Source organism: Mytilus trossulus, chromosome 13 (assembly GCF_036588685.1).
Source record: "Mytilus trossulus isolate FHL-02 chromosome 13, PNRI_Mtr1.1.1.hap1, whole genome shotgun sequence".
Lineage (NCBI taxonomy): Eukaryota > Metazoa > Mollusca > Bivalvia > Mytilida > Mytilidae > Mytilus > Mytilus trossulus.
In genome coordinates this window covers 26,613,816-26,637,324 of record NC_086385.1, presented here as the reverse complement: position 1 = coordinate 26,637,324, position 23,509 = coordinate 26,613,816, and the positions used below count along the sequence as shown (strand labels likewise).

At 32.7% G+C, this 23,509-nt stretch overlaps 1 protein-coding gene across 1 annotated transcript in view; it reads right to left on the bottom strand.

Moving 5' to 3' along the window:
* The window catches only part of LOC134694200 (collagen alpha-1(I) chain-like), a 98,670-nt gene that overhangs the window by 34,327 nt on the left and 40,834 nt on the right, over positions 1-23,509 (bottom strand). The window contains exons 5-9 of the mRNA XM_063555196.1: positions 13,191-13,741; positions 6,161-6,223; positions 4,963-5,028; positions 2,836-3,037; positions 438-589 (exon numbers count right to left, since the gene is read on the bottom strand). Of these exons, the coding sequence (XP_063411266.1) occupies positions 438-589; positions 2,836-3,037; positions 4,963-5,028; positions 6,161-6,223; positions 13,191-13,741 (1,034 nt within the window). The remainder of the gene's footprint in view (positions 1-437; positions 590-2,835; positions 3,038-4,962; positions 5,029-6,160; positions 6,224-13,190; positions 13,742-23,509) is intronic.

Sequence of the window (23,509 nt, the reverse complement as noted above, 5' to 3'; positions counted from 1 at the left end):
TATTTGTTAAATTTTTGAGGTATAGCATATTAGACACTGGCAAGGTGAACAAATGCAAAGTTTGTTTTTCTAACAGAATGACTTGTTATTTTCAAATCATGGAAACTGTGGGTTCATTTATTTTTGTTGGTACCTGGTATCGTGTATTGCAGGAAACTTCCGTTTCGTGAATATGTGATCTCATTGTTTTTTCATAGTCTGAATAGATTATCGTAATAATTTTTTTTTTCAAATTTGTTGAACATTTAAAACCTGTACCAAAGAAATTCACATAATTTGGTATCCCTCGAATAATAATAAATTTATAGATAAACAGGAAGTTTGTGTTTTACTCAAAATGATTAATGTTTTTTGTGTCTTAAAATTAGCACATGTATAAATTGGAAAAAAAACAAATAATTCGGATTTTGATGTAGGTCACTTTTTGTTACACATACCCTATCCCCTGGATCTCCCTTTGGACCTTGGATTCCAGCTGGACCTTCTGGACCATTATTTCCTGTAGCTCCTTGTTCTCCTTTCTGACCTGGGAATCCATCAACTCCAGTCTCTCCTTGTTCTCCCCTTGGACCAGTTTCTCCTCTCTCACCTAAAAAGTAAACATACACAAAAATAATCAATAAACAAATAAATAGATTAAAAAAAATCCCAATATGTTTTTTTTACTTAAAAAGTACTGCCCGCATTCAACATGAGCCTGTATTTCAGTGGTTGTCGTTTGTTTATGTGTTACATATTTGTTTTTCATTCATTTTTTTTACATAAATAAGGCCGTTAGTTTTTCTCTTTTGAATTGTATTACATTGTCTTATCCGTTATCGGGGCCTATTATATCTGACTATGCGGTATGGGCTTTGCTCATTGTTGAAGGCCGTACAGTGACCTATAGTTGTTAATGTTTGTGTCATTTTGGTCTTTTTATGGGTAGTTGTTTCATTTGCAATCATACCACATCTTCTTTTTTATATATGATGAATAGTCTGGAAAGATCAAAATGATTAAAAACAGATTAAAAAAATAGTTCTATTGATTTATAGTTAAAAAGATATTTTAACTATTTAAGTGCTTAAAATGCATTTGTACTTTTTTTTACCCAGAGGATGGGAGACAATTTTTAAAAAATAAATTGGAAGTTACTTTTAGCGTTCTAGACTTTGCCCTATTTTTCTATGTTCCAGAAGACTCATAAGGACTCCAAACAAACATTCCACCCTTTCATTCCACCCTTTTCAATCTCGTGCAGCTGTTCTGGCATAGTTCATACTAGTATGGGAATATGAGACAACTTTATCAAATGTATTTGAAGTCATTTGTGCATTTTTGCTTTTGCCTAAATTGTCTCTCCACCAAAAGTAACACAAGGCCACAACACTGACATTCCACCCTTTTTAATTTTCTGCAGCTGTTCAGGCATAGTTCTGACTAGTCCATCCTTAAAGGCTTTTTCCTTTCTCTTTGTTGGTCTTCTCAATGTAGTTTTTGGCCATGCTCAAGCCATGTGTCCTATCCATGTTCACTCTCCTGTTGTTATCTCTTTCTCCCCTAAATATGTGTCCTATCCATGTCCCCTCTACTTCTCCTCTAAATAGGTGTCCTATCCATGTCCCCTCTCCTTCTCCCCAAAATAGGTGTCCTATCCATGTCCCCTCTCCTGTTGTTATCTCCTTTTATCTGGAACTAAGGCTCTTTCTTCCCTAAATATGTGTCCTATCCATGTCCCCTCTCCTTCTCCCCAAAATAGGTGTCCTATCCATGTCCCCTCTCCTTCTAATTTCATAACTGATGTAACTGGTACTAAGGCTCTTTCTCCCCTAAATATGTGTCCTATCCATGTCCCCTCTCCTTCTCCCCAAAATAGGTGTCCTATCCATGTCCCCTCTCCTTCTAATTTCATAACTGATGTAACTGGTACTAAGGCTCTTTCTCTCCTAAATAGGTGTCCTATCCATGTCCCCTCTCCTTCTGCCCTCAATAGGTGTCCTATCCATGTCCCCTCTCCTTCTGCCCTCAATAGGTGTCCTATCCATATCCCCTCTCCTTCTAATTTCATATCTGATGTATCTGGTACTAAGGACTCTCAATTATTGTCTTGTTTGATGTTTTACTTGACATTTGTTTTTGTTCCTTATTTTGTTCATTAATAAGTTTTTCAGTTTTCTTGTTTGAACTTATTTACTTTTGTAATTCTGGGTTTTTAAAAGCTGACTATATGTATGGGTTTTTGCTTTTTGTTGAAAGCCGTACAGTGTCCTATAGTTGTTAATTTCTGTGTCATTTGGTCTCATGGAGAGTTGTTTTATTGGCATCCCTACCATATCTTATTTTTAAATATACCAAATAGTATGTCTTAGGTTTTCAAAAACAAGCAGCAATGTTCTAGAATGTACAGTCTGAACATCCACCATAATACAATCTAATGCTAACAGATAACCTACATTAGCATAAAGATGGTACATAGATATAGTGATAGACTGTCAAAAAACATCAACATCTGCTTGTCTGATGACAGGGGCATGTAAATGTCTAGGGGAGGGAAACCAACATTACTGAATGAAATGTAGACATATTGTAACACAGGATAACCCTCCCTTACTGAATAATACTGATTTTCCTTATAAACTAGACTCTCATTCCCCCCCCTCTCCCTCCCTTCAACCCCAAAAATATAGCCTTATGATCTTTGGTGCTATGGAAGGGTAACCAGTACGCCACATGTGGCACCTGTCCTCTTGCTCATGTTAAGACAGCTCTGGTGAGAAATCTTATTCATTAGCTAGGTCATGGACCATTGCAATTATCTTGCTGTATTATCAATGTAGTGGTCTTATGCCTTACCTTTAGCACCCATCATGTCTTCCAGCATCTCTGGTGGTGGTGGTGTAAGTGATGGTGGAGGACCAGGGGGACCAATTGGACCAACTGGTCCCACATCTCCCTTTTCTCCTTTTTCTCCATCTTTACCATCCTTTCCATCTTTGCCTGGTTCCCCAACATCTCCCTTTTCTCCTTTCTCTGCTGGTTTAGCTGTTGGTGGTGGCTGAAAAAAAAATATGAAATGAATTACCAAACTGACAATGATATAATCACTAATAAATAACAAATCTTACAAATACATATAGAATAATAGGTAGTTGAGTTTTTGATACTGACTATATCATGTGGAATATCTAGACAAGCCCTTTATCAAAAACTCAACTACCTATTATTCTGTTTATCGGTAATAATGACGTCACGCAATGTATTGCCTAATATTTTTTAGTGATACAGCCAGTACGTTGATACTCGAAAATATTAGGCAGTAAGATCAAAGGGAAAATGTACGAATAACAGATAAATCTGGTTTTATTTTGTGGGTAGCTTACTTCATGGTTTGAAGAGAATTGATATGTTGATGAGTATTGGATTTAGTGATTAATGGATATAGGAAGATGTGGTGTGAGTGCCAATGAGACAACGCTCCATCCAAAAGCCTTCAAAGTCTACAAAAAAAAATAGCACTTAAATTGTGGATTCCAGGAAAAGTAATGAATCCACAGTTGGCTGTTGTGTGTTGTAGATAACTGGTTAAGTTCTTTTTGTTGTCTCCTTATAAATAACTTTACTGTAGATCCATTTATTTTCGTGGCCATCAATTTTCGTGGATGAAGGAAATGTTCTAGGACATTTAATTTTGTGGTTTTGCCAAAGTCTTTATACCAGCCTTTAGAAAATTTGTTATTTGTTGAACGTTTAATTTCGTGGTTCACCTATACCCACGAAAATTAGTATCCAACGAATAGTAATAAATCTACAGTATATCATCATCTTAATGGGCCAAAAAATTTCAATCATTTAGTCCTCCTCCTCTCCAGAGATCTAGCACACTATTGGGAATCTTTAAATGATCATTTTTTTTTCTAAATATATAGTTTAAAGCATTTGGGAAAATCTTTCAATTGAAGTCTAGACTATTTCAGGAATAAGTTGAGCCATTCCTAACTGATGTTAATTCAAATGATCCTAAATGATTTTTACAAATTTTATGACACAGCATAGATACAAAATGTTGGCACTATCGAAATCTCTCATAGTTCTTTGACCAGGTGAGCTAAAAAAGGATATTTTTTAGACCAGGTGATCTTAAAAAATAAACTTGTAAGAATCAAGTACATCTCCCCATCAGCAAAAAATGACTTAACACATTAGTCAAGATATAAAGTGATAATAGTCAACAATATATTCTTTATCTGAGACGCCCTTGTCATACACTATCTAACCTATACTGCTCTAAGGGAGATACAAATTAGACACAGGCTTTGTAACGGTGAATATGTCAACATTCTCATAATTGTCAAAAGTAACATATGTAGTACATGTATTAAAATAAGGAGATGTGGTTAGATTGTCAGTGATTGAGACAGCTATCTGTCAATGACCAAAATTAAAAAAAAAAAAACCTTTTTTTCTCGGTCAATGCATTTGAATGGAAGCATATAGTTGGAACCCCCCTTTAATGTTGGATTGGGACCCCCCTTTTTTTTAAATGGCTGGATCCGCCACTGCAGATAATTAAAACGACTAATGGTCACAGTTAAGCTGTTAGCAGCCAATGATGAGCAAAACTCATAACCTTATAGCAAACTATTAAAGACCCTGGCATGCTAAATGTGAATCAATTCCAAACTTTTTCCAACTGAACAGCCCGAGTTCATTTTTTTTTAACAATTTATGATTCTCAATCACTACAATTTGTCTTCATTGTTTTTACTTGGGGGTTGCTGTTTGACTTTTTGGCTTTTTTTCTTTTGGTCATGGTGTCTGCATAATGTATGTCCTTATTTAATGTATGTATTTTTTATAGCCCCAAATAGCCTCTTATTACTGTCTCATTGACTTATACCCTACATCTCTATTGTTCAGATTTACGAAGTTTAAATTCTCCCAAGTCTAATAATTTTGCTGTCCATATTCTCCCAATCTTACTCGAGTAATTACACGATCAGAATCATCTGTTCTTTCATCTCCTGATCCTGATCCACTGTCCAAACTCTGAAAATATAAAGTTCAAGATTAGCAACACAAAATGTATGAAGATCAAGATCAGACAACTACAATAGCTTTGAAGATTGTTAAACCTGAATTGGGTTTATTTTCTTCAATAAATTTCAGCACAGTTTTAATAATTGGCAATTTGCAATTGGCACACAATAAAATTTCATAGCATTTCTCACATTTCCAACTAGCCAGTCAACACTGAGGTTGTGAGTATGAACCCCTCTCATGCAGGCGCACTCAACACTGAGGTTGTGAGTATGAACCCCTCTCATACAGGTGCACTCAACACTGAGGTTGTGAGTATGAACCCCTCTCATACAGGTGCACTCAACACTGAGGTTGTGAGTATGAACCCCTCTCATGCAGGTGCACTCAACACTGAGGTTGTGAGTATGAACCCCTCTCGTACAGGTGCACTCAACACTGAGGTTGTGAGTATGAACCCCTCTCGTGCAGGTGCACTCAACACTGAGGTTGTGAGTATGAACCCCTCTCATGCAGGTGCACTCAACACTGAGGTTGTGAGTATGAACCCCTCTCATGCAGGTGCACTCAACACTGAGGTTGTGAGTATGAACCCCTCTCATGCAGGTGCACTCAACACCAATCTTTATTGACTTAGGAATGGTCAGTTTTCCTATCGAAGGTCTGTGGTTTTCACTTGGTACTCTGGCTTAATCCTACATCAACAAAACCTGGCCACGATGATATAGCCTAAATGTGGTGCTTAAAAGTCATGCACCAAATCAACTTAAATCAAGTCAATTCACATTTCCTTATTTATCTTTAAATGTAAATAGTACCCAAAAAACTGTGAAAAGTTATACATACTCAAGACTGTTCAAAGTTCTTACATATCAACAGCAATGCCTATATACTGTAAACCAACTTATATTCATGGATACTTTATTTCGCGTTTTACCCTTTCTTGACCACTTCATGGCTATTTAATTTTCGAGATTTTCTGATTTACTTGATAAAGTTTAATAAGGAAAGATCCAAGGTTTACATATTTGCGAAAATAAGTTGGTTTACAGTACATCTTAATATCTTTGTTAACTATCCATCTGACATTGATGCATTTTTAACTTTCTGGACATATAGGACAACATATCAGCATACTTACCAAACAGTCTAATTCCTCAGCTACTGCGGGATTTGTGTAATATTTCAGTTCTTGTATAACTCCCTGTAAATTACAAAAAAGAAAACTTATTATTTATCATAGAATTAAGAATGGGGTATATTATGTCAGAGAGCCAACAACCCGACATAAGAGCAGACAAAACCAATGAGTTATCATATACAGAAAATATTCCCCTTATGTGACGTATATAATTTTTCTAACGTCAGACACTCAAATCAATCCATGTGTTCGTAGATAGATGTTTTTGTGTCCTGTTAAATTGTTCCTTTTAAAATTGTTCTATGATGATGACTGATGCACCCATATTTTGACTATTTTATTAATTGTGACTGTTTATTTAACGCATCATGTAAATGTAGCGGAATTTGATGAGACTGTTATTAAAGTGAGAGGGTTAGCGCTATAGAACCAGGTTTAATCCACCATTTTCTACATTTGAAAATGCCTGTACCAAGTCAGGAATATGACAGTTCTTGTCCATTCGTTTTTGATGCGTTTTGTTATTTGATTTTGCCATGTGATTATGAACTTTCCAAATTGATTTTCCTCTGAGTTCAGTATTTTTGTGATTTTACTTTTTCCCCCATTTTCTAACAAATAGTAGATCAATCGCTCACAAAAATTGGTTTACTTATTCATTGAATTCTATATTTTTCATTCTGTGTTGCTTTTAACAATTAATATGATTGGTCTAGCTTCTTCAAGAAGATGTTTTACACATTTAATTCAATCAATTAAAATAATGGTCTGATTTATGTACAAAACAATAAACAATAAACAAATATGACAGACACCAACTTATGACAACCACTGAACTACAGGGTCCTCAGAGGCAGATTTAGGGGGGACCAGGCCCTCCTTTTTGGGAAAAAAAATTGGTTGCTTATATAGGGAATCCCTGAAGCATGACTGGAGCGGGCCCCCTCTTAGGCAGTCTGAGTAGGCCCCCACTTATGAAAAATTTGGGATCCGCCACTGGTCCTTAGACTTAAGACAGGATCATACAATTCTGAATTGTAAAGTTTTATTTTAAAAATCCTTAGGATCAATTTCAATTGGAGGTTTGAGACACCTGTTGATTCCAAAATTTAATATTTTTGATGTCACAGACCTTTAACCTACGAATCAAATCAAACTGTCTATCAAAAAGATGATCATGATAATAAGCATAGATAATCATCAATACTAAAAGATCATAATTGTGATGATTTAATTGCTAACATATATCATTACATATAGTCATATCTCATTATCGTATGCAAATACATGTTAATAATATATTTGATGTTCTCATACCGTATTTGTGTATTATTTTTTGTTTAATGGTATCATATTTGCAGTATTCTTAAATCTTCAATATTTTTTTTATTAGGAAGTGGTACAAAAAAGCAGAAATTACATATTAAAAAAAAAAAATCCAGGGAAAAAAGCTCTTTTAAAATATTGAGTATAATTATGACCATATCATTGATCAGTGATTTTTGGTCCCTTGATGTCCAGTGGCAAATAGTGCATGCATGTTCAAACTACCAGAACAACTTAACAAATAACAAAATAGGTAGGTCTGTCCGTAATAGAGGTCATCTAGGATAATGGTTGAGGATATATGGACTGCTACTGGACAATCATAGAGGATAAATTGGATTGGGACAGACATTTTACCTTGCTACAGGCATCCTACATGTATGGAAATGGGGGTTGGGGCTGTGGACCCCTTATCAATGATAATACACTGTCAACAAAGAGGTGCTCCCTAAATGGTGCTGATAATAGCAAGGGACATTGCTACCAACCTCCAACAGCAGTGGCAGCAACCCATCTGTTGTAAACTCATTATAGTGGGTCTCATTGGGGTCTAAACGTAACGCGGGATTACTGATTTTTTGTAAGCGTGACACATAATGAAAGTCAAATTATTGTGTCATGAAAACGGGAAATGAGGTCTTGCGGGACCTGGGAAATGATAAAAATATGAGAATTGCTTACTAACATAGTGTAAGCGGGATACAGGAATCTGACAAAAGTAAGCGGGATCTGGGATCTGAACCCCCCAATGAGACACCAATCATAGATACTAGTTTTTTAACAGAATCAATTTACGTGTACTGTACATGTACATGTTAGTCAGAGTGCTTTTTAGGGGAACTATTGTATTTTTGATGTATAGCATAACTAGTTCATGCATAATTAAATTCAATTATCTTTTTATTAATTATTAACAACAATAAATAAAGTCATAATTGGGTCAAATTTTGTCAGCAATTTCTGACATATGGTGAGATTTAATCAATTTTATCAAATATTGAAGGGTTCTATAATTTTTGACCTTATAGCAGTTATTTTGTTTAAAAAGATATAAAATATCATAATAATCTGATCATTAGGTTATAGACTAAAATGCCTCAGCAAAATCATGGGACCACCAAACATGTACTCCACATTCTTAAGATATGCAGATTTTGTTAATTTCCACATGAAACATAATGTCAGAGCTAGAAGTGTGCAAATACTTCAAGAAAGCACCTTAATTTCTATAACTTAATTTCTTTCAGCATTAAGAATCCAATCAGTGTTGTACCCAGGGGAAAGGTGCTGAGGGTTGGAACACCCCCTCCTCTATGTTGGCGATCAATGCATTTATACGGTGTTTATATATCTCAACTTGTACGATTCGCTCATGTATGTAACAATGTTTTAGATTTTAACGAGAGAAATTTATGTATTACTGAAAAATTATTACACCAGGGTTTTCGATATCACAAACTAGTCAAAACATTTACTAAATTTTATCATCGGTATAAAGACATCATTCGTAAATATAGCTCAACATGCAGACTTTTTATACGTTCAGGTATTTCACATCCAGTTTTTTATGGAAATATTCTTTATAAAGCACAAAGGTGTCAGTATTCACCTCATAAACTTACAAAACCTTTGAATAGACTTATTAAGAAGGGATATAATTACGATACTGTTGTCAAGTCATTAAAGATTGCATATTTTGGCGTTAATATTGAGTCACTGATAAGGTCTTTGCGTCGGAACTAAACACATTTATTCTAAAAACAGTTGTTGGCATGACACGGGTTATGTTCTTCTCATATATGTTATGATGGTATGATACTAAACCCCTTACGGGAAGGATTGTGCCTGATGTTCATATGATGAAATCATAATCTTTCAGTCAGTTTAATTGAAGTCTGGAGCTGGCATGTCAGTTAACTGCTAGTAGTCTGTTGTTATTTATGTATTATTGTCATTTTGTTTATTTTCTTTGGTTACATCTTCTGACATCAGACTCGGACTTCTCTTGAACTGAATTTTAATGTGCGTATTGTTATGCTTTTACTTTTCTACACTGGTTAGAGGTATAGGGGGAGGGTTGAGATCTCACAAACATGTTTAACCCCGCCGCATTTTTGCGCCTGTCCCAAGTCAGGAGCCTCTGGCCTTTGTAAGTCTTGTATTATTTAAATTTTAGTTTCTTGTGTACAATTTGGAAATTAGTATGGCGTTCATTATCACTGAACTAGTATACATTTGTTTAGGGGCCAGCTGAAGGACGCCTCCGGGTGCGGGAATTTCTCGCTACATTGAAGACCTGTTGGTGACCTTCTGCTGTTGTGTTTTTTTATTTTGGTCGGGTTGTTGTCTCTTTGACACATTCCCCATTTCCATTCTCAATTTTATTTAAATGGGGACATATGGTTGGGACCCTGCATCCCTTTTTTTCTCCTGGATTGGGAACACCCATTTTAGATTTTTAAAATAGATGGGTCCACCCAAGTGAACCTACTTTCATTACCATATGTTAACATAACTGAGGGAGATTATTAGGTTAATTCTTGTGGATTATTTGGAAAGTTGATGGAATGTTGTTCCAATACTCCATCAACATGATGAGACTTGGTGGCATTTGTTCCATTACAAAATTCCATCATGTTTGATGGAAAATCTAGGGAAGGGTTACCTGTCTTATTGGCAATAATACCAAATCTTTTTATTTTATGAGATAAACAATTTTGCTTTTTCTGTCTTCGATTTATTTCATGTAGAAAAATACTGCATATTTTTAAATTAATCAAAGTTTTAAAGAAAGATTAACAACAAGGTTACAAAGTTTAACTGCCAAATTACTTCCAGTATATATAACATTCAAATTATAATAAACAGGAAGTGCAAAAAGGTATTGTAAACTTTATTTGCAATTTCATCAACAGAGATATACCTAATACACGAAAACCAGGTTTTTCTGTCACGGAATTTGACTGACTTTACAAAAATAGCATCAACACATCTTTCTATCCCACGATATCTTTAAGGACTCATTCTGGTTTTTCTGTCAAAAACCGCAGCACTTAAAAAATCTCTTTATCTACTCTAAATAGTAGAAAATACTAGTGGAGTGCACTTCTAAAATTGCATTTTTTCATCATTGGATTTCGTAAAGTTTAAAATAATTCTGTTGTCAAAAATTAAATCATTATTCAGTTATATCCTAAGATTTAAAATTCATCAAATTCCTAAGAATGTGATCATACAGTTCAAAAACTAAGGTCACAATAACCAGAGTTACCATGTATCCAAAACATTATCTTTTAGTTAGGCCAACATGTTAAGATTTTATGTTAAACATCTAGAATTTACAAAATAAATGCTGCAAATAAGACAAAAAGGTTTCAAAGGAACTGAAGAAAAATCACAATTAAGGAGAGTACTTCTGGAAAATTGAAAGTGTGGTTTAAATTAAAAAATTTTGAGTAAAATAATTCACTACCATGATGACGGAATTGATAGAATCAGATTTTGATTTTTTTTTGTGTGATTTGTATGGCTAATTTTTTTATTTTTTTTTTGGGGAGGGACTGTTTGTATAAGGTTCAGGTTTCAAATGGAGAAGGATTCTCACCACCAAAAATATGTTTAAATTACTTTTTTTTTTAATTCCTGCAGTACTTCACTCACTCACTCATAATGAATCTTAAAAAACTAATAAATGAAGAATGTTTTACATGGAACACAAATAATGCCCTTTCTTCCATTTCATATAGTTATAAAGGGACATAACTAAGAATGGTAAAAGTGACACTTACTTTATCTGTGCTGTATCTGTGTTTTGTGGTAATTAGCATTGTGCATATTATGTTTAATAGCATTTGGTTGAGGCAAACTTAAGTTAGACAAAAGAGACTAAAAATTCAGGAAATTTTTCAATTGTACAGGGGCATTACGATCGGTGAAAGAAAAGCCAACAAAATTCAAATCTGATTGTGTTTTGTTGTAATTATAAAGCATTGTGTAAAAAGTTTCATTACATTTAATTGAGGCAGACTAAAATTAGAGAACAGAAACTTATTTTGGGACATAATGACAGATGGACTTACAGATGGACAAAGGTAAAATATCCCCTCCACTGTAGCAGGGGCATAAAAAAGACAAAAAAGTTATAGCAGACTGCATGTATATCAATGACTCAGGATTATTAGGGGTTAGTACGTAAAATGCAAAATATTTCATTTACAACACAAAAATGGATCACTGGGGTTATGTGAAATTTATAAAATGTTCACAGGTTTAAACACAAAAAATGTTAACATTGGCCTGATGATGAGCAGACAATTGTATAAACCACTGGTGCATTAAGGTCATGTGAAATGCAAGAAATTCCCATAATACAACAATTTTTGTTTCACTTTGGCCTGATGAGCAGATACCTAACAAATTAACATGTGAAAACATTACATTTAAGAATGCACAGTAAGCTTATTATTTATTCATTTAATTCTTAACCTAAAGTATGTTGATCTAGTGCCAAACATTGGGAAGTCTAGACAGATTGGGGAGAGTGACATATTTTATGATGTCCCTTTTCCATTTTAGGGACACCATGACATAAACTAACATGTCCCTTTCTTGTTTAAGCACCTGACCTATCATGTGACCTCTTAATTGGATATGAGCAATATACATGTATTTTTTTGTTGTGTTTATATTTGAGATTTATGTGGGCGATTCTAAGATGGTAAATCAGGTCATGGAAAGTCTGTGAATGTTGATAAAAAAAAATGTGTCAATGTTCAATTACAAGAACATCAAACATTAAAGACTAACAAACTGTAATTAGCATGTATATATAAAACTATGGGTAATAACACATTGACAGCCCTGTAAAATCAAGCGGAAATCTAATTAAAGCCCTGCATGTGATTTGCCAAATCACTACATGTATAACTATTATGTACTTAGCATGTTGTCATAAAAATTCTTCCAGTAACTTTTTCAGACCATGTTTTTTATTATTTAAGCTTCCGTGAATAATGTTGGAACTCTCATTATGTCCATTTTTTTAAAGCCACCAAATTTTTTTTCTTTCAAATTAGCAAAATGCAATTATTTCTCGTTTCAAATATTAAAACTTTTTTTTCTGACATTTTTAACTCTTTTATTGCACATTTCAAAATTGTTTTGTTTTCAAAAGTTTTACGTATGTAGTAAAAGTACTTTTAATTTCATTTTTAAAGGGAGGTGATTGTGCTAGTCAGCATTCCATATTAATGCAGAGTTATCTATCTTTGATAATTTTCCTTAAATAAAATAATAAGTTATTCTAAATGGAGTTTTCAGAACATGTATAATATTGGATAAGTAAATTAACATATTAAAGCTGCTTGTAATTTCAAACTTTAAAGGAAAGATGTGGTTCTGTTTATCTTATCTTGATTAAAGAACAAATATGAAAAAAAAATCTGTGGTATGATTGCAAATGAGACATTTACTCCAATGACACAGAAATTAATAGCTATAAGTCACCGTAAGATTGTAATTAATAACGATAAAGGTCAAGATTTATAAGTTATAGTTCAGAAAAATATTTTGTTGATGGTTGTGAATAATGATTATATATAAGACCACATGTGTCATGTTGTGCTTGGCCAACATTAAAGTATCTGAGCAACTTAAAAGGTACCATCTTTAAGTTTCTTTAATATCTTTGAATAATGAAACTTACCTCAAATGATGTATCCTCAAAATTGGGTCCACCTTGACCTATATATAAAGGTGATCCTGTCATAAACTGTAAAGGTTGACGATTTAAAACTTGTTGGCGTCCAACTTCTTCACAATTATCAAATAACGTTACGGTATCACCTTGAACTTTGATGGCTAATTTTGTAAATGAATTTCTATCAATATTGTCCACGGTAAAATTTGCAATAGCTACTGAAATCTGACCATACTGATGATCCTCTTTATAATATAAAACTACATTATGTTTTCCGTTGCCGGTAGCAGTAATCCGAACACCAAAAGCTATCACAGTTTCATAAATATTTTTAACAGCAAATAAAATTCCATCGCTCGAAAATACTTTAACAGTAATTCCAATGGCAAAGTCATTTATTTTGCCGATTTTGTCAGTAAAATAGGTTTCAGCAGCTTTTCGTATATAGGATGATTTGTCTAACTTAAAAGCTGGAAAACCTTCCAGTCCAATGTCATACGTAACTCCTTTGCTGGAGTCTGGCAGTCCAAGGGCTGCTAAGAGGTCAACCTCTGTTTCTGAAAAATATAAAAATTTGGGTTTATCAAAATGAAAATAAATTAATTGTACTGGCACAGATGATTGATTGATTGATTGATTGGTGATTAATGATCACAAATACTATATCTGTACAAATAATAGACAAAATAAAGTTATGTCCCTTTAGTTACGGTGGGATTGTGTATAGGCACACACAAAATACAAAGTATCAAAAAGATTTATGATAGAATTTAGTTTGATACAGATTTGAGATAGACAGCTTACACTAAAATGGGTCAAAACATATTACATGTACTATTGAACAATGTCAGTTCCTCAACATTTATCTGATTGAAATCATTTTTTAAACATTGGACCATTATATATACATTAATGACAGCGAAATATGAATTTTATCTTTTTTGCTTTATTAATGTCAGCATTATTTTTTTTAAAGCGAACTAGGTTTATCCCATTCAAACCTTCATGTTTATCCCATTTCCACCCTCACATTATTAATGGCAATAAACATTTGTTTTAAGACAACAGGTCTTTATTAGTAATCAGATATAAAATGTATACCTTTTACACTTAACCCTAAACAATCCTTCATCATATAATCTGTATAAATTTACCAAAAAACTTAACAGATTTCAATAAAACTTTGGCAGCAATTAAAACAAAATAAGCATGCAATTGCTGTAGACAGCTGCAGTTGGTGGTCTTGAGACACTGCACAGGTTGATATGGGCATTCTTAAAATGTGGACCATTTTCCAAGTCAAACTGAAATTTGCATGCTCATGCAGTGTTTATAAAAAATATATTTCCAATTGAAATCATTTCGATACTACAATTTTAAGTGATATATGCAAATCAACTGAGTGACTACAGGTAAAATTATCACACAGTGTGTATCATTTCTTTTCAAAAAAAAAAATAACATGCACATATTTATTTATAAAGTACTGCATGCTGCAGATTTATTTTTACTTGTGATTTTTACTAGATGAATATGTAAATCAAGAGCTGTGTTCATACAGGAAGACATAGAAATTTATTTTAAGTCTCTCAGTAAAAGTCCTTATTCATCCTTTTTTCATTTAAAAACTCTTATGATTTAGTAAGTCATTTAGGGAACTGACTTATCAATAGTCCATATACTAACACCATAAGTAATTCAAAGTCTTAATTTTCTTCTAATGATTTTATGTATAAACATTTCAATAAATAAGAACACATTTTTGTAAACCTTAATAATTTCAAAACTTTTAATTCCATTCCAATTTATATTTCCATGTTTTACAATCTACCTTATCAAGTGCACCATCACATTGTTAGTGCATCTGTACATGCATGGTCAGATGCATTTTGTGCAAAAGTTAATGTTCTGCTGCACTTCCATCCTTAAGATTTGCATAATGCACATTGATCTTTATCAAAACATTTCTTAAATGCAAAACATGTATGCACTAAAACAACTGCATGTTACATTTGCAAGATGTGCAACCGATTCTTGCATTCTTGAAATATGAGTAATTTTCGTTAAAATGATACTGTTCATATTTGCACTCAAAAACTTTCCATGTTTTCACTATGATTGAATCTTTCTCGGTCACATGATTAAATATGGAGCGTGTTTTCAAGCGAATCCATTGGATGGGAAAAGGCCGTGTTTTACTGTATCTAATTGTGAGGAACTCTTTTGGAACCCCAAGGATTTTTTATGTAAAATATGTCCCTTCAAAAACTTGGCGGGAGATATAATTCATTGACATATAAAAATATTGTGAAACAGTAAGTGGTGGGAAGGGAGCTTCAAAAGATCCTTATAAGCAATTCTGAATACAGGACTGGCATTTTTAAGCAGGTTGCCTTTCAGAATCAGTCACCAACAGTTAGACAGTTACTAAAACATGCCAAGTATCTGAACCCTTCAAATATTTCTTTTAAATCTATGATATTTTTGTTACTTTTATATACATCTATTAGTTATCATTCTTTAACTAATTTATAGAGAATCAATATAACTCTTTTTAATTCCATATTATCCTGGCACTGTGTGTGTGCTCCTCATTTAATCAGGAGGAAGATACAGATAAGTAGAAGGTTGTACAGGGTTAAGCCAAACAGCCATGACAAAACAGTAGACTGATGCAGAAATAACTAGCCCCCACAAGAATGAGATTGACAGTTATATGCAGCCATTAAATCCATCATGCTTACTGATAGTACATCTATAGTATGCACATAAACCATACTTAAAGTACTAAGACATAAACATTTATGTCTCTATAAAACAGAAGGTGGTATAAAAACTTTCACTGCATGGAAGACACCATCTTATAAAAATCTCTGTCTGGCTTTGCAATTAAATTTTTGTAAAGTGGAAACTTGTTTCCAATTATAGTCCATTTGGATGTCATTTTATATTTAAGGCAGCAACCATTTGATTTTCTGGGGGGGGGGGCTATAGTTTTTTTTGGAAAAAAAAGTTTGTTTCCAGTTTTTGGTGAAAAAAATAATTTGTTTTGGACCCTGAGAAAAAAAAAATGTTTGTTTCACCCTCAGCTGCCACTATATGTAATGCTAAAAGTGAAAGAAAAATTTGTTTACGATTTGTCGCTAAAAAAATAGATTGTTCTTTGCCGAAGGCGAAAAAATAAGTTTGCACAGAAAAAAAATTCATAGCCCCCCCCCAGAAAATCAAATGGTTGCTGCCTAAGCACTGAACTAAAAGTTGTAGCACTCAGATGTTTTATTGTGAGTGTCAATGGAACTTTATTCTGTCTCTCAGTGACTTCTCGAAGATTATTTGTTTAAGAAAATTTGTATAACAGTAAGTCAAAAGATACCAAAGGGAAATTTAAACTTGTAAGTCAAAAAATGGACTGCAATGCTATGTTACAATATCACAATAACATATGCTCTTTAAAAATGTTTTACTTTTACTTTCTTTAAAAATCTAAATATTACTGTGTTACAAAACAAATGCAAAGTCAGTGATTTGGTTGTAAATTAGGCTATTATGTCTCAGTTTTCAAAATAGAAAATGAAATTCCAATGTTTAGATATTGATCACAACTGACCTAATTATTAAATGAACGACCTACATTTTAAATTTTGACTCTTTAAAAAAACATCAAAATTAATCCCACGATTGCATGATAACTCCGATTTGTATGTTCAGACCACTGTGTAAATTCATCAAACACGCAAGGTGTTAAAATTTAGAAACAATTATGAAAGTAAATCACCTTTCTGCTGAGAGTATGACTTTACACTCAAGTAGGACATAGTATTTAAAGCTGTCAAATTTGTCACTTTAACCCTGAAATTCAATCAAATTTAAATTGGTCCTTTTAAATTTGAAACAATCTATTCTCAAATGTGTGATTCATAAACTTAATCATTTGGCACTTCAAAATAATATGTTTAAAGCAAAATTGGGACCATTATTTCCACTGAAACATATGATTATTTTTTTTGGTTAATCAAAAAGGTGGAACTCTTTAAAAAAGCTGCACCTGCTTTAATTCAGCCATAAGCAAATTTAGGTAGTGCAAAAGTATGAAGATTTGGTATGATTGCAAATGAATTCAGCAGTCCAAATGAGGTAGATATATTAGCAATGAAAAGGTCACCCCACAGCCTTCAACAATGAGCAAAACACATATTGTATTACAGTATAGTGATCTGCATTTTCACAAATGTATTTAAGGACTAGGTGCAATAAATTGACTATTTAAAATAGTAGGACAAGACTGATCTCAGGACTTGAAGGCAGCATCATAATATCTTAATTTCAAGGCTCAATCTTTATTTGGCAACTTTCTCTGTGTTTATGACCCTTTTACTGCTTAATATTATGCATCTAGACAAAGTTAAAAAGATACAAAAACCTTATGTCATTTTTTACAAGACATATTATATCTGTACTATTGAAGGCTGTAATTATTCAGAAATATCAACAACATCATTCAAATGCAAAAAAGCTTTGAATTTAGAAAAGATTCATGTGCTGCAACTAACAATTAAACGTCTATATTTCAACAAAAACCACCTCTCCTTAAAATTCATTTATGATGCTAATTTAAATCCATATCTCCTTGAAATATATTTAGTATGCTGATTTAAATGACATTTGGTATGTCAACATGCACCTCGTTCACGTGGAGTCTAACCCACAAAAATGTCTTGTGTCATACAAATTATTTTGTCTGGGCATCAACTATGGAAAAGAATTTCCTTAATGTATTTTCAAAAAAAAAAAATTTCGTAACTTATAATGAATTATAACTTCTATTTGAGCATGCTTTGAAGTGCATTTCATTTCAGTAGGGAATTCAAGAATGATATTTTTATATTCTCTCTCAGACTTTCTCTTTTTTATATTTTTTTGGAAAGGGGGTAGGGGTAGATATTTTGGCCTCTCATATTGTGCTCAGAGATAGTGGAAATAGGCATATTTAGTGCAAAGCATGTAGAGATGGAACACTCTACAACATGTGGGCTAAATAATAGAACTAGAAGGAATGAAATGTCTGTTCAGTCCTTTCAAATTAGTGACATATTATGCAATAAAGAACACACTATAGCACGTCATTGTTAATATTATCCTCTCTGAGTCTAGAAAAGTTGTGTCTATTGAATGAAGATCATCAAAGATCTTATATCAAAAACTTTATTTCTATACGTATGTATAGGAATCATGAAACTCATAAGAAAGCCGCTTCATTCCTAAACAAAAGTTTCCACCCATATCATTTAATTTTTATATTTCCACCTGTCTGGATGAGATTTTTGGGTATCAGCCAAACCCTTACTGCATATACCATTGTAAAATTATATAACAATTTACAAAGACACTAAATCTAATTACAAAAACATTGCAAGTTTTTACATAAAAGTATACTGAACACTTGGAAAAACCCAACGAAAACCCACTTAATTGATGCAACGCAGAAACCTTCAAAATGTCAATCAACGAAAAATACATAAACAATGTTGATATGATGAAATTAGGATGTTTAGAGCATTTAACACACCGGCATAAAAAAAACTGTCTTAGAATAAATGTAGATATACTCAACACATGGAAAAACCCACAGAAACCCAACTTAATTAACTGATGCAGCTTAAAAACATTCAAAATGCCAAACAACGAAAAATACATAAACATTTACTGAAAATTTAAAACATGTGGTGCATTAAATCCAACAGTTTTAGAAATTGGAAAGATGTGGGTGTGCAGCATTTTTGTACCATTTGGTTTTCCCCCAAACTGCAAAAGGTTAATTCAGGGACAATCTGACTCTTAGGGCAATGACATTTTCATATACCAAGAAAGTGTGGTTCCCAGATTTGATGTTAGTGGGGAGCCCTCTTGACAATAAGGAATAAGAGGACCTAATTTTGACACTAAATTGGCTGCTGTCATTTATATATTTTGTCTTATTTTTAGAGAAGGTGAGCATCTGATGCACATTTGTACCCCTGCCTAATCTGAAGCTGACAAGTACCATTAATTATGCTCAGGTTCTGCAAGCCACCAACACCCTATTTCCAAGGGTTTGGGATCAGTCTACACCGTAAGCCACTAGTCTAATGCCCCAGACTAGTAATTTTTGGGAACCTTATTATAGCTTGCAGTTCAGTGTGAGTAAAGGCTGTGTTGAAGACCGTTCTAATTGACCTATAATGGTTTAATTGCTTTTACAAATTGTGACTTAATGAGAGAGTTGTCTCATTACCGGCACTCATATACTACATCTTTTTATATCTATTTCTGAATATCTATAAGTATTCAGAAAACTTTGTTTCGACATATAAGAGAACTGTTGGAATATTGGTCTTCAGTCTGGAAGTCAGAACAAAATGTGGTGCAGACTGTGGAATCCTGCAACACCACAAAATACTGTGTTAACAAGTGCCCGCCATCTGACAATCATTCATATTTATTCAGTATAATTTTATTCCTCATCTGGAATCTCAATTACCGCCTTCCTTTAACTGATTACCATCTAATTGTTCAGACATGAAAAGCAAAGTGCACTGCCCTTAGACAATTCTCGGCAAGATACAGGAATTTTTAGAAAAAATCTTATCAAAATTATGCAATCCTTCTTTGAAAATCAAAACATCGCTAACCAATACCGTCAATAACATGCCTAGCAAAATAATAAATTTTAAGTGTAATCGATTTTTAATATATTTATAATCAAGAGCGCATGCATCTATGTTTCGGCTATTAAAATTTTTTGCAAATTTTATATGACAACTTATCTATGTTGAGTTAACGAACCCGAGTTTCCCAGACATATCATAATTTCAAAGAGAGTACTACTATGATACTGGGTTTAATTATTATATGTAATATTTCAGGAGCATTATTAATGCAATTCGAAATGTCTTTGAAATTTAATGCAACATAATTTTGTTAAGTGACCTTAAGTGAACTTCTAGGTACACATAAAGGGGACATTACACTTCTTTTACTCATTTTTCTATTCAATTTCCTTGCTAAGTATCTGTTTACATATTAGGGAACATTATATTGACAAAAATGTTTAGTCAAGAGCCAAATTTCTTTAAAAGTTAAGTTAAGAAATTTCTCAAATATCAGAGAAAATATTTTAAACATTTTTTTAATAAATTAAACTCAAACCAACACATATCTTTAATTATCAATTCAGTTCTTAAGAGTCCAGTGTCCCCTTAAAAAATCATAATTTGGGGTTCAAATTCATATTTGAAAATATTATAACCTATTTTAATTTTCAAAAATTCCAACATTCCCTGACAAAAAAACATAATCAGCATGAAAAAAAAATAAAAGCTGATCTTTAGCTTGTAAAGTGGTTAAAACATCTCAAATTCCAAAAAAAAAAAAGTACAAAATTTGAAAGAATGTGAAAATCTGTATTTAACAACAAAAACAAGTCTTAAAACTAAATCAAACCAAGCTGAGAATATTTTACTCTCTTAAAAACTCAGAAAACATTGTTCTGATTTTTGTGTTTGAAGATCAACCTTATGGACCCCCTAGTCATATAAATTTGGGTAATTGGTGCATCAAAGAAGACATAAGTACCCCCTCTTCAAAATGAAGACTTCTGTGTTTAATAGTTTCAAGTACATTTACTTCCAATCTATGAATTGATGATTTACAACCTAAGACAAAGTACCTTATAGTGTTAATTTTTTTTTATATTTTTTTGCGTAGTTTAAAATATTGTGATATATCTAGTGCAAAGTCAATTTACAATATCATACTTCCCTATATTTCTTGCCTTTCATTCTGATCTTTCTTTTATATCTAACTAACATGAAAGGACATTTTCAAGACTTAATTTATATCATAACCAAAAGTACTGTGAATTTATTTATTTTCATGGTATAAAGTTTTTCTATCATTGAGGAAAGACAGTGTTTTTGTTTTAACTTTTGGCAAAGCAAATAAGGACTGGTAATGCTTACAAAGTTCTCAGAATCAGTAGGAGTAGATTTTAAGTTGTTCCTTCTTATGCTTAATTATTCAAGGAAAACTTGTTTTTCATTAAAAAAAAAATCACAATTTTTTTATTTAATTTAACACTTTTTCAAAGAAATAAATATTTGGGTAACAAAATCTAGGAAAAAAATACGCTTTTTACAAATTTTTAACCCTGTCTATAATACCCATTAACATTCACACAATACCTTAAGATTTTTTATCTGTATTTTTTCATCACTTTTTCTCCAAAATATTACCAATTTGTCCATCAATTACACCCAACCAGTATCACAGATAAAAAAAAAATCCCCCTTTTGTTTCTTGTATTGTTTGATGAATTAGCTCACTATGTGACGGATTAGCTGACTCCTAACAAATTATCTTTATGGATTAAAACTGTCCCATGATGCATTGCTAAGCTTTGACCCCTAAAATGTTGTGGTGACCTGAAGAAGTTAATCATCATTCAACAAATTCCCACACTTTTTTCAATATACATATATTGTATTCAAAACAAGAAGTCAACTCTGGTCAATTACAATTGCATAAAACACCAATTACACTTAGTTTAAATTTACCATTGAAAGTTAATCATTTAATTACATATCAACATTCCAAGATAAACTTGTCTCATTGAGCTTTGATCCTCTAATTAAGATTGAACAATTCTTTTTTATTTGTTATCTCAATAATTAAAAGTTGTTCTAAGTGAAATTTTACTATGCAACTCCTTGGTTGATTAAAGAGTTTTTAGCAAGCCTCTGGTGAGGTACAGCCTTGCACTCTAACTTTAAGAGTCAATGAATTTAACCTCACAGACAATAGAAAATTAAGTAAACGTTGACAACTTTGGCCAAAAAAAAGAAACCAAATAAATAAGGATTTCAATAAACATTAGAATAAATTATAGTCAGGGAAACAATTTTATTTAGTGTTTATAATCAAGGCCAGTTTCATGTTGTACCTGCATTTCTGTGCACACACTAGGTACAACTGCACTCAAATATGTCACAACCACAGGTGAATAAAACATTCTGAAGTTAATTAATTACTAATCGTTTACATGGATTTTATGGAAATTAGATAATTACCTGAGTATCAAAAGATTTAAAAAGGAAATGCATCTTAGCTAATGCTTTAAGTATGTCTCAGTATATCAATATTGTAATGCATTTTGCCTTAATCACACCACTTAGAGAAGCCTGCTGCAGCATAAAGTGATTTGTGTAATTTAACATTATATATAAATACACAATTTCTGCATATAACTTTACTGCAAATTAAAGTGGTTTTGCAGTACTTTTTTTAAAATAATTTCATTTCATGAGAGCAAATAATGCATAATAATTTCAGAAAGAGGGCAACATATCTCAAAATACAAACATAAGCTGATCAATGTGATGGTATTTTACAACTCAGTATATTGAAATCATCTGAATGATGACGACTTCATTTGCATCCAAATTTCTTAATTAAGCAGAGACCATGATTAAGGGAGACAACTCTTTCTCTGACTAATTTTTTATCTCTCTTCTCTGTCACTATCTGCCTTACTTAGGATGTAGACCATGGTAATAAAGGGGTACAACTCTTTTCTTAACTCATTAATTATCTCCCTTCCCATTCCTGTCTAACTCATGGTATAGACCTAGGTTAATTAAGGGAGACAACTCTTTCCCTAACTGATTTATTATCTCCCTTCTCTGTCAATATGGCCATTTCACTTGAAACTCTACAATTGATTTCAGAGTTAATAGATTAATAGACGCCTCCCGCTGCGGGAGTTTCTTGCTACATCGCCTTCTGCTATTGTCTGCTCTATGGTCAGGTTGTTGTTGCTTTGACACATTCCCCATTTCCTTTCTCAATTTTATGTTTTCCTTTGAAACACAAGAATAGTATTATAAGTAGTTTGATTAAACGTACCAATGACCCTTAAGAGTTTGGTTCCGTAACCGTGATCTGCCTACTTCATTCATGAAATATCTAATACATTTGATCCATTATTCTTAGACAGAAAAAGTGGTTATTAATTATACAAATAAAATTTCAATACTCTTATTTCCTTTCCTCCTTAATTTTTTCACCACATTTTAAGTCTCTTCTTCCTGTTTTTTTCGGATGCACTATTGACGGATCCCCTGTACCTGATGGTCTGGGTGGGGCTCAACAGAATAGAGAAAAATGGTCCCGAAAAATAGGATACTGCATGAAAATAAATAAAGAAGACAAAAATAAGATAAAAATAATTTTAGTATAAACTAATTAAGAGTTATGGAGCTTGAAAACATATTGAAGAACAGAGAATAAAA